The 12564-nt window shown below is 31.3% G+C and overlaps 1 protein-coding gene across 2 annotated transcripts; it reads right to left on the bottom strand.

Moving 5' to 3' along the window:
* Positions 1-220: 220 nt before the first annotated feature.
* Positions 221-5194, bottom strand: LOC118027765 (probable inactive leucine-rich repeat receptor-like protein kinase At3g03770). 2 transcript variants are annotated; one of them, XM_035031219.2, is made up of 9 exons: positions 4969-5194; positions 4368-4536; positions 2722-4133; positions 2021-2154; positions 1609-1849; positions 1168-1373; positions 1028-1080; positions 685-796; positions 221-561 (listed from the first exon to the last, which is right to left on the bottom strand). In XM_035031219.2, the coding sequence occupies exons 3-9, from the start codon at positions 4049-4051 to the stop codon at positions 283-285; spliced, it is 2355 nt and encodes a 784-aa protein (XP_034887110.1). In that variant the 5' UTR covers positions 4052-4133; positions 4368-4536; positions 4969-5194; the 3' UTR covers positions 221-282. The 2 variants fall into 2 exon arrangements, with proteins under 2 accessions (XP_034887110.1, XP_034887111.1); XM_035031220.2 differs by lacking the exon at positions 4969-5194 and adding an exon at positions 4684-4942.
* Positions 5195-12564: the final 7370 nt, after the last annotated feature.

The following is a 12564-nucleotide window of genomic DNA, read 5'->3' as shown; positions in this document are numbered from 1 at the left end:
AAGAAATCTTAGTATATTAATTTATTGTGATTGTTTACTTAGTTTTGTTTAGCTTATTGATTGGTTAACTATGTATTAATTGCATAAAAAAAGAAAAGAATTGGTACTTTGAATTGTGAATTTGGTTATAATGATGTCTTTTCCCAACACCTTGGAAGATATGTAGTATACATACCAGTATTTCGCCACTACATTCTCGTATCAGAGACAAAGCCCATCCTTTAAAGTAAAATAAGAAGAGAGATTTCATTGAGAGAAACTGTAAAAACATGAATGTTACTGCTAATGAATGGTAATATGTAAACGCGGTCGTATGGCAGGTGAGACTGGAGATCCTTCACTGCTCTGGGAGTCTCCCCGCCACGGATCCTGAACTTGAGCAGCATACTGCAAGTTCCATAGTATATCCTCAACGGAGGGTCTATCTGCAGGGTTCTTAAGCAGACAACTTACGCAGATCTCCATCATTGTCTTTAGGGATTGATCTGAGCATGATCTTCGCACAACTGGATCAACTGTGCTACTTCGAGCAGTATCATCACTTGTAATGCTTGCTTGCAACTGCACAAGTTTTACACAGAAATATTTAACTGTAAGACAATCCTGAAACTAGGAAGAGGGCATCAACTGAAGTACGTTTTTCTGCAGATTCAAATACATAAATCAAAGAGAAATATCTGTCACCTGATCTTTTAGAACTCTCACTTCATTCTTAGATGTCAATGATCTCCCCACAATGATTTCAAGCAATATTAATCCAAAGTCATAAACATCAACCTTCTGGTCTTGATTTATCCTGTTCAATAACAACATTCAAAGAAAAAATCATCATGGACTGATGACTCTTAAGTGTTCAGCTTTCTGATATACCAGTTTCAACAGGCTAGTGAAATTTTGCATCCGTTGTAAATGCCGCTGTGTTTTGTCTATATTGACTCCCGAATTATGCGACAAAATAATAAACTCAAACTATTTTATCAGTTTGAACCAGCCTAACCCTCAAAACATATCAGCAGTCAGAACTAACCTTGCACTGGTGCTAAGATCTTTGGATGCACCAGATGATGTTCCATGGACAAGCTGCAATAATGAATTTGTTAGGTATCAGCTTCTAAGTGTTGCTTGATGGAAAAGAAAAACAGCCTTCATGACGGGGAAAGAAAGTACCATTCCCTTGTTTTCTGCTAATAAGGGTAGGTTATAACTGCTAATTTTTGCAACAAGGTTTTGATCCAACAAAACATCTGTTATTTTCAGATTATTTGAATATACTCCAGGCACAATCCCTGTATGCAAAAATTGGATGCCCTTCGCTACACCGATTGCAGCAGCTATACGGTGTGTCCACTGAAGCTTTTGCCAGGCATGTCCTCCTGGGATAAAAAAAGAAGAAATGTCTGTCGTCAAATCCAACAGAGACAGAGTAGTGAAAGAAAATAACACCCAGTTGGAACTATGCTGTGAAAGATTTATGAGTTGCTCGCAGTAACAATCGAGAGGTTGATCAAAAGTTAACTCGCATCAAAAGCATGCTAAGCAATCACAGAACTGCCAGTATGTTCTCCATCCTGACAAAGTAATTGAGAAAATTTATGGATTACCACTCACCAGAGATCCAGCTTCTTAGCGTGCCGTTTGGTACATATTCAAAAACTAGGAATATTCTGCTGACACTTGAATCATCCAAGTAACACTCAAAGCAGTGTCCAAGAGCACTGACCAAATGCCGATGTCTTAGTTTCGAGATCAGCTCTATGTGGTGCATAAAGTTTTGGGTACTGTGACTTCTTTTCATTTTTAAGCATCTGATAGCAACCAAGGAACCATCCTTAAGCCGCCCCCTATACATCTGAAACCACAAAACGAACAGCTAATTCAACTGAAGAAATACAAAGAACATGCTGACCCCGACTACTTGAAGAATTTAAAAAAGTTAATGCTCGGAGGAAATTATGAGGGTATCACAGGATAATTCAGCTGAGTGAAATACAAAGAATATGTTACAACGGATTTGCATTACCTGCCCTTGAGAACCTTCACCCATGAAAGCATATGTGTCAAAATTGTTTGTGGCCTCCTCTACCTCTTCTAGTGAAAAAGTACGATACGGTGGCAGGCCAAGTGCTCCCAGCTTCATTGTTTGAGAAATATACCCTTTATTTTTTGCCAAAAAGAAAAAGAAACTGTAAGATTCTCTGCTCTTCTCTTATTAGGTAAATTATTACGTATTCCTTCTATGTTTTATAACGTGCTAGAACCTCACCAACTTGTCTTTTCTTTCAAGAACACTTTTAGATGGGCTGCCTGAAAATATGTCAGCAAAATGTATGTAAAGTCCTTTCTTTTGAGAATGAATTTGGAGCAATAAACTACACTCTCTAACAATTGAAGTGATGATTAAGGCATTCTTTATATATATATATATATAAAAGAAGAAGAAGAAGAAGAAGAAGAAGAAGAAGAAGATTCTCATCACCTAAATTTCATACATTTGGCAAGGGATTCACTTGAATATACTTATTTGGGGATAGAAAAGGGATATCTGAAATGGAGACTAGTTGAGAAATCATCATTCCATCTCAGTTATACTTCACATTTCCTTATTACTGACAGAATTCTTAGATTTCGCTACTATGCATGCATGACTTTATAAAACAATGCAAATCTATAGCCCCATATAGTAGACAAAGAGCATAAGCACAGGCAGAGATGAAACCTTACTTGCATCTGGGAGCAAATTTGAAGGGTACCCTGTTGAAGAGTTCTCTGCAATTAGTCTAGTATTTGGTCTCTTGATTGTCTTCCTTGATTTCACCTTTCTGACGGCTAAGTAAATTAAACCAACAAGGGCAATTCCTCCAACAATCCCTCCAATGACACCGAATGCAATAGTTTCTTTAGAAGCTTTCCTTTTCTGTCTCTGTGGCAAAATCCCAACAGCTAATGCTTCATTAAGACAGAGGGAAATAGGATGTTGGTTTTCATCACCGGTTGCCAGACAGTTCGCGGCATACAAGACCTTTCTTTTGGAGTCTTGCAGAAGACAATTTGGCAATTGTCCAGTCATAAGATTTGAGGACAGATCCACAAACTCAAGGTCAGCACTGCAAGACTGGTTTTCGAAAAGCATCCCGGTGAACTTGTTGTCTGCAACATTCAAGTAAGTTACTGAAGGCAATGACAATAATGATTGTGGAAATGGTCCCACAAATTTATTACTTGAGAGATCTAGCCGTTGAAGCTGATAATAGGAGGTCACTTCAGCAGGAAGGCCATCCCTGAACTTGTTCTTGCTCAACACAAGAGAAATTAACTTGTTTCCAAGCAGAGGAAACTGCGGTCCAAGAGCATTATCTTCCAAATCAAGCACTTGAAGGTTTGTCAAACTGCTAAGATCAGGTACTTCTCCTCTGAAGTAGTTATGCGAAAGCACTAGAACTCTAAGATTATCCAAATTACTCAATGAATCTGGCAATGAACCATTGAGCATATTCTTCTTGAGACTCAAGACAGACAAAACTGGAAGTGAACCGATCCAATTTGGCACCTCATCAGCAAACATATTATCGTCAAGAACCAGTGATTGGAGGGCAGCGAGTGATGAAATTTCTTCAGGAACAGCATCGTATAGGAAATTTGAACTCACATTAAGTATTTCCAATGAAGACAGACGTGCAATTTTACCAGGCAAGGGACCCCACAAACCCAGAGAAACCAATGTCAAGACTTTCAAGTTTGGCAGACCAACAAGCGTTGTGACAAAGGAATCAATTGAAAAGTTTCTAGGCAAAAGAGGAGTTCCCTTGTTGCCAATAATATGCAGCTGTGTTATGCTGTTCTCATAGCATACCACAGTTACAGAAGCATTTGGTTCGGTATTGCAGAAGTCAGTGGTGCTATTCCAACTGCTTAGAGCAGATGGATAGTTCAAAAGCCGCTGAATTCTTAAAAGGATTTCACCCTGGGAGGATTGTAATTGCTCTGAACCACTAATTAAAAGCACAAGGACAACGCAAAGTAGGATTGCAGAACATTGGAATGCCTTAGCCATTTGTTGTGTATAAAGAATCAACACAAGGAGCAAGGCAAAGAAGATGTTGAAGAGCTCTCAAGAACTGGGAAATGAGCATCAGCTGCAAGTTTGCAATTGAAAACAGCAGGTTGGTATTGAGTGCTGTGCTATGAACTAAAAAAATCTTAGAGCTCCAACTATTTATAGCAGATCATAGCAAATATAGAAGACAACAATTATCCTTTCACTGTAAACAATTTATAGATTGCTACTCTTTTCTTAGATAACAACAACAAATGTTTGAGAAGTTTGTTTAGTTTCACAGCAATGTTCAAATTTTAATGGAGAAGCTTACCTCACAGAGTGGATATTCAAACCAGTTTCACTTCTGGGATCATACTGGAGGTGAAGAAGCCTTTAAAACGATCTGGAAACGAAACTACTGCCCATTCCATCCCTCTAAAAATCTTCAAGAATACAAGACAAGTAGAATCAAATCCAAACCCTCAAGTTTTTCTTGAGCCCTGTAGCAAAAAATAAAAAGCAGACTAATGGATGGTTATGACTTCATAGTGAAGATAAGAAACCCTCAACAAGCTACAGAGGAATCTCCAAAATCTGGACAAAAATTAATCTTAAAAAATTCCTCAAAGCCAGTTCAGACTACGAACATTTACTTGCATTCCACACCTGGCAACATCCAATAGCCCAACTAGCAAGCTCCTTCCCAATCCTCAAAAAGAGGAAATTTAAGAAGACTCAAGTGTTACATCACACTCTTTAAGACCACCCACAGGCCACTTCAACTAAAACTCAAAAAAGCTCTGCTACCATACACTCGTAGACATGTCAACGAGGGTCCTCTAAAAATCCTACTGACACGCTCCTTTCTACATGCAAAGACAGGCAATTTAATGACAGGGGTTCGGAGAAAACTTGTAAGAACCGTAACATACCTGCTAATTAATGCCACGACTTTTCTTTCTCTCTTTCACTCTCAGGAGCAATAAAAGAACACCAAGAGCATTTCTTTTAAGTGTATGATTTTGCAGTTATTTATTTCATTTGCTTTCTTTCGGAAGTCTAAAGAGATGGCCATGAAAAAGATAAAGGCAAAGATTCTTGTTGCAGAAGCAGAAGAGAAACCTTTATTCCTTGCATGCAACAATTCAGCTGTGATTTAAATTTTTTATTTTTTTCCAAACATTTTCTGTCATATTATTCTTAGCCAAAAAAAAAAAGACAGACTGTAATGTAAACTTTCACTTTCTGGGTCAGGCAAAGCTCTGGCTCTCTATGGTCCTGTCACCTTGTATTGAGGACCCACTATGGCTACATGTGTAGAGCTGTAGCTTTTGGATCCTTGCTTGCTATTTCTCTGCAACTAACAGTAAAAGCATTTCATATTTTCATTTTAAATTTATGATGCTTGTCAATTACTATCAAAGGAGCAGGAGCAAGCAATGCTCCATCGCTTTCTGCAGCTCACTCCAACCACTTGTTCTCTGCTTTTTTAATTTCCCTTTGTATTATTCTTTTAGTATATTTAATCCCACATGCATCATGTCCTTACTAATTAATTCTCAGCCATGGTTGTGATCTTGAAATGATGCAGCAAAGCTAATATGCTATATATAAAAAGCAGAGAAAGGACACTGCAACTTGGTATTATCCTCGAAATAACTGTAGCTGCATCATAACAACCTTTGATTTTACTCTTGGATTTCTTCTCATAGACAGTTTATACCTTTTTTCTTATACAGGAGTGTACTAAGAAGTGCATTGATTACAGATATAGTCTTTTTTTTTTCTTGGGAAACAAATATAAAATTGCAGAAAATGGAAAATGGTCTGCGTTGTCAGGGAAGGGAAGGTCAGAGAGATACAGAGACTCATGGAAACTCCAGCTATTCCCCACATGCTGGGGATCCAATCTTCAAAGCTAGAATTGAAACCTTGAATAGCCGATTAATGAACTATCATTTCCATGGTAGCAATGGATTTAATAATTGTACCTTCCTCAATAATTGAAATTTCTCAAAACTAATTGACTGAATGATGCTGGGCCATAAAGAGTAATTATAAGATATTCAGCAATAAACTTTGAAATAATTTGAAGTGTGTCTTTCTGGGGCATTTTATATATATATATAAATGATATGATATGATATTTTGACAATTATTGCAAGTGATGGTCTTTGATGCTAGTGGATGGAAGGACTAAATGGTACAAGAAACAATAAGTTGAGGGATGACTTTGTGATTAAAAAAAAGTTAAAAAGACTAATTAAACTAAAATAAAAAATGAAAGTAGGGTGACGAAATGCACACTACACCAATGCTCTTTATAAACAAGTGAAGGTCCCTAATAATATGCTTATTACGATTGCTATGGTAACTTACTATGTGTCGGTGAAAACGCAAGAAGGTGGTACTATCAGTCACAGAAACAAATCACCAGAATTACTTCTTCCATTACAAAAGGTTTCTCAACAGGTCTCCAGTAAACAAGAGTCACAAATAATATTTCTAAAATTATTTTAAAACCACGAGTAGGTTTTTTCTCTCAAAAACCCCTACTTGCCTTACAAACCCAACAAACACATATTTCTAAATCTAAATTAAATATTCGAAGTTTAAAAGGAAATGTGTTTTAGTATAGAATATAAAATAAACATCAAACAACTTATTTTAGGTAGAGGCGTATTAGAGATGCTAAAATCTTCCATTTACGCAATCAGTCTCTTACCTAAAGTGTTTGAAAATATGTTGTGGTTGCTTTTTAAAATTTTTCACTCGGAAATGTATCAAAATAATATTTTTTTATTTTTTAAAAACTATTTTTGATAGCAGCGCATCAAAATGATCTGAAAATACCAAAAAACAAATATTAATTTGAAGCAAAGAAAAAAATTAAAAAATCTTAATTTTTTTTCAAAAAACGTTTTTGAAACGCAAAAACAAATAAGTAGGTTTTTAGAGATTTAATTGTTTCCACCATTGCAAAAAATTATTCACTAGAAAATATTTTTTCGGTCAAAGAAATATTTAGCTTGATTTTAGCAAAGTGTTTTCTTTTTATTTTAAACGAAATATGATTCTAGAAACTGAAGATAATTAAAAATTATCATGATATTTTTTCAGTATATCAAATTTGATTTTTAATCTTTGGATTGCTTTATATTTTGTTTTAAATCTCTTTTTATTTTATTTTTAAATTTCATTATTTTTAAACTTTTTTATTTGACAGATCCTTATATATATATATATATATATATATATTATATATATATATATATATATATATATTATATATATATATATATATTATTTCAATTTCATCCTCCTTCAACATTTCATCTATCATATTTAGTTCTTATTATTTTAATTATTATTTATTTTATTTGAGATTGTTAATAAAATCAAATTTTTCTTTCTTGTAAAAAACTTTAAAACATAAATTAAATCATTAACAAGTTTATTTTCTAATTTATTTTTCATACTGTAACTAAACACTAGAAAATATTTTTCAACTCATTTTTCATGACACTGATAAATGTCAAAAAATTAATTCTTTATAAAAATTTATTTTTATAAAAATCACTTTAAAAAAAAAAAAGAGAAAACTTTTCAACAAAGAAACAAATACTAAACCCACTTGTGAAAGTGGAAAAGAAACAAAGTAGACGAATCCCAAGCATGAAATTGAGAGCCTTATAATGGCAATGTAAGAAAAGAAAAGGTGTGAGTTCCTGCTCAGCCCACCAACCATGTCCTCTTCCTTTTTCCTGTAACTTTCATAGGTGGAATTATTTCCCAAGAAAATTCCAGAGGTCCTATTCTTCATTATTGAAAATTCACTTTGAGAATATTTCAATTTTAGATATGGCCGTCCTTTAAGAACTTAAAAGTTAAAACATCAATGGCCAAAAAATCTTGAGAATCGAAATGTCACGCGGCCATGTTTTTTATACATGGTTAACATTATATTAGTCCCCAACCTTTCATGAATTTTTAGAAAGATCCTAACCTTTCACGACTCAAATAGGTTGGATATATCGGGTTGTGTCAATTTTTATGTGGATATTTCAGATATTCACATATTAAGTTTATATTACTAATTTTCATGGTTTAAAAGCAGACCAGCAACATGAATTGTAGGTGTCAACACCACTAATTTTATATCTAATCTTTATATTTTACACTATCATTAAATTCTAGTTATTTTATCTTTCTTTTTAGTAAAGAGACAAGTCTCTTTTTGTTACAATAAAGAAATCTAATAAAAAGCTCGTTAACAAGAACTTCGACCCGAAATATGTTTAAATAGAGATAAATAAATGCTCAATTTATAAACCATTAAATAAAAATAAAAAATAAGTATAGGGTTTATGTGTTAGGTCGGGCTGATTGCTTTTTAAAAATCTCAATCCGACTTGTTATATCTATTTTTTAAAAAAAAAATTAATTTATTATCATCTATAATATCTACATTATTTAATTTTGATGAGTTGGGTTTTGTTAAATAATACAAACATTACAACCTTTTGGTTGTCTAGGAGGAGAGGTGTAGAATCAATAGCATCGTGGCGACTTCATGACACCATGTCTTCGAGATAGGTTTAGATATTAATGCTGATGGTGAAATGCTTGTCAATTATTTTTTATATTCCCCTATGAAATACAAGCTTGATCTTAGATTTAATTTCTTCAATTGCACCTATTTATCTCATAGAAAATAAAATGAATACAAAAGATAAAAACTTTCATATCATTTTCTAAAAAAACACAGGGAAAATAAAGGATTGTCAAACCTTGAAGAACTCCATATAAATAAGAGAGGCAATGAAGCTACGGTTGAATTCATAATACATATTAAGATTTGGTTGACATAGCACTTGTGTTGTGCGATACAATAAAATGAACAAATTGTTGTCCAAAATTAGTCTTGTGAGCATAGAAAATTTAGTTTACGATAACAAGAGTATTTTAATTTAATAAAATGTCCGAATATAAACTAGAGATCATACAAATGTAGTTTATAAGCTTGTAATATTTATATTGTTGAAAAACTTGCAATTAAAAAAATAAGGTGCCCAAGTATAAACTAAAGATCATTCACAATTAGTTTATAAGCTTGTAAATTATATATATTTGCACCGAGTGATGAATAATAAAATATTAAGAGCAAATAATTAATATTTGGTAAGAACAAAACTTGATTATATTTAAAGTTCTTTAATAAGTAAATATGATTAGTATGCATGCTAAGATTGCGTTTTAATGTCATGTTTGATAGGATATATTTTTAGTACGCGTGCTATATATGATTTTAATTTTAATTACATGTTTGCTATGATATATATATATATATATATATATATATAATATTATATTGTTTATCCTTAAAATTTTTTATTATTTATCACTCGGTGCAAATAGGATGCTTGCAATAAGTTTCATAAAATTTCAACAACATTATATTGTTTAAATGCACTTCTAATTCTAAACAAGGACCATGAACACAAGAAAATAGACTCAAATATCTCTCTACAAAGATCAAATATAAGCTTTAGATTAGGAGGAAAGACAACTCAAAACAAAGAAGAAAAACACTAAAAATTGAGGAGAGGAAGAGTTGTAAAATATGAAAAAATTGTTTTGAGAACTCTTTCTTCACTCTTATTTTTATAGTAGATTTTGAAACCAAAACTAATAAAGAATTAATTCTGATAATTATCAAAATTAATTTTTTTTTTATCAATTTTGATTATTTACCATAAAACTAGAATAAAATCTAACAATTTTAGTTTCAAATATTATATTTTTTAGCTAAAACAAATTGTACAGAAGCTAATTAGACTTTATTCATTGATTAGATATATAATGAACAGGTAAAAAACAAAATCTTCAAGAGTCAAAGAATTACAAACCTAAACCCGAGCCTAGAAAAATAGGTTGGCAACAAAAGATAATATTTTATAATTCCAAATATTATTTTAAAGTAAATCTAAATCCAACCCCAAACCTAAGAATGAGTGGGGTCGGGCCAAGAACATTTTACTTAGATCCTATCACATTTATTACCAAAATTATTTTTTTTATTATCAGTGTTGATTATCCACTCTAAACTAGATTAAAACTAACATTTTTTGCTTTAAATATAACAGTTTTTTTTATCTAAAAACAGCATCTAAAAACTTTAGGTTTCTAAAAAAATTATTAGACTTTGTTTATAAGTTGGACATACTAATATGTTAGCAAAAAAATAATTCTTCATTAACCAAAGAGTTATAAATCCAAACACAAACCCATGAAAAATAGGTTGACAATAAAATTTAATCTTACGTGGCTCAAAAAATTATTTTCTAGTTTATTCAAATTCAAACTCAAATTGCACACGTGTATGGGGTTTAAAGTCTAAAACTCACTTTGTTTAGGTTTTCTCACCTTTATTACTAGAATTAATTCTCTTTATTATTAATTTTTATTATGTTTCATAAAACCATAATTAAACCTAGTAATTTTGACTTTAAATCTGACATTTTTTTTGTTAAAAAAACTGTCTAGAAATTGTTCATATTACTAAAGAAACTAATTAGACTTTGTTCTTGGGCTAGATATCCTTATGGGCCGGTAAGAAATAATTATTAATGGAACAAATAATTATAAATCAAAACTCCAGTCTAGAAAAATAGGTTGACAATAAAAATTAATTTTTTTATAGCCTAGAAATTTTTCCTATAGCAAACCCAAACCCTAGCACGTAAAAGCCCCACAACCCCAATTTTAACTCTTCACTCGGCGATTAAATAAGTTGCAATAAATACTTGTTTATTTTCTATGCAGGTTAGGGTTTAAAATTATTTTTTAGTTTATAAAGAACATGCCAGCCCAAGTTCTTTAAAATTAAGTTTTCACTGACACATAAAATGTTTAATTATGTTAATATTTTATGTTAAAAAGCTAATGTTAAAAAATATATTCAAGGTACTTTTTAACCTAAGAGTAAATGGACTACACTTTTAATTTAACTTCAAATATGCTTATTAATCACTTTCCTGAAACAAGTTTTTCCAACACAATTTGCTTTTTTTCCCCAAAATATCAAAAAGAAAAGGTGGACATTTAACAAGTTGTGTTGTAGTCTCTCTTGATTATTATTTTTTAAAGTAATCCTGAATGAAAAATATTTGTAAACAATTAGCTCATTAGTTCTCGCATTACAGGCCAAAAACAATGAATGTAAAAAATATATTTAAGTAACATGAAATTTTTTAATATTATCATTAAACTTGGTCTATCACATCAAATTTGAAAAAACTTTATATTTAACTTTGTGTATGTTTGAAATAAATTTATTTTTAGTAATGCTTTAAATTTGAAAAAACTTCATATTTAACTTTGTGTATGTTTGAAATAATTTTATTTTTAATAATGCTTTAAAAAAAATACTTATATCAATTCAAGTTAATCTGTCATATTATTGGATTCAATAAAAAAGTTTTAATTTAGTTGTATAATAAAATACACTCATCTAAGCTTTTGTTTTAATAATTTTAAATGTTTTTATTATAATGTAATTCCCAAACTTTTCTAAAAAATAAAAGAAAAAAAGAACTTAAAAAGTGGGCCACGTGGAAAAAAAAGGAATGAACATTGAAGAAGAGAAAAGAAAAAAAGAACAAATAAAGTTTTAAAAAAAGAATGAAAAGAAAGAAAATTGGGAAAAACAACAAGATTTGAACATGCGGGGGAGATGAACACAGTTTTAGTCCATCACTTTAACCATTTGGACATAGGGCAATTATTGATTCAATTACTTTAATCTTTTATTTAGAACAAACCTTTTAACCAAAAAAAAAAGAAGAAAAGGAAGAAGAAGATGAAGATGAAGATGAAGATTTGTTGTTTGTCTATTGAGCCACTATAGTAGTGCTGAAAAATCAAAGCAATTTTTTTTCCTATAAGATTGACTATGAGATTTCTTTGTGTTTCACACTTTGATTGGTTGTCAATATGAAGAATGTAATTGAAAAAAAAATAAGGATAAAAAATAAATATTAATAGAGTTATAGTAAAATATGAGCTATGTTGCTGCTTAGACAAAAACAAACAAACATAAAAGGTGAATATCCAAGTTACGAGGAATTTTATGATATCATTAAACCCGGTATAGTGAATCAAATGTGAAACTCCTAGCTTGAGATTTTATCAAGTTTGGTTTTTTAATTAAATAAAATGAGAGTTGTTTTCATGTGACATTGTCAACTTAGTAGGTCTCATAATAATAATAATAATAATAATAATAATAATAATAATAATAATAATAATAAAAAGGATAAAAAATAACATAAAAAAGATTAGACAAGCAAATTCAAGGTCATCCTAGATAACCATTAAAAAGGAGTTGACTTTTTAAAAAAACAAAACCTCATATTATTATTTTTTTAACTTGTAGACAATAACATATTGGATTTATTCTAATTAGCTTGAGTTAACTCATTAAACTTGTGACTTATGTTATGGATTCCAATAGGTTCAATAATTTT

Source organism: Populus alba, chromosome 19 (genome assembly GCF_005239225.2).
Source record: "Populus alba chromosome 19, ASM523922v2, whole genome shotgun sequence".
Taxonomy (NCBI): domain Eukaryota; kingdom Viridiplantae; phylum Streptophyta; class Magnoliopsida; order Malpighiales; family Salicaceae; genus Populus; species Populus alba.
The sequence above is the reverse complement of the archived record's forward strand: the minus strand, read 5'-3'. Positions and strand labels throughout refer to the sequence as shown.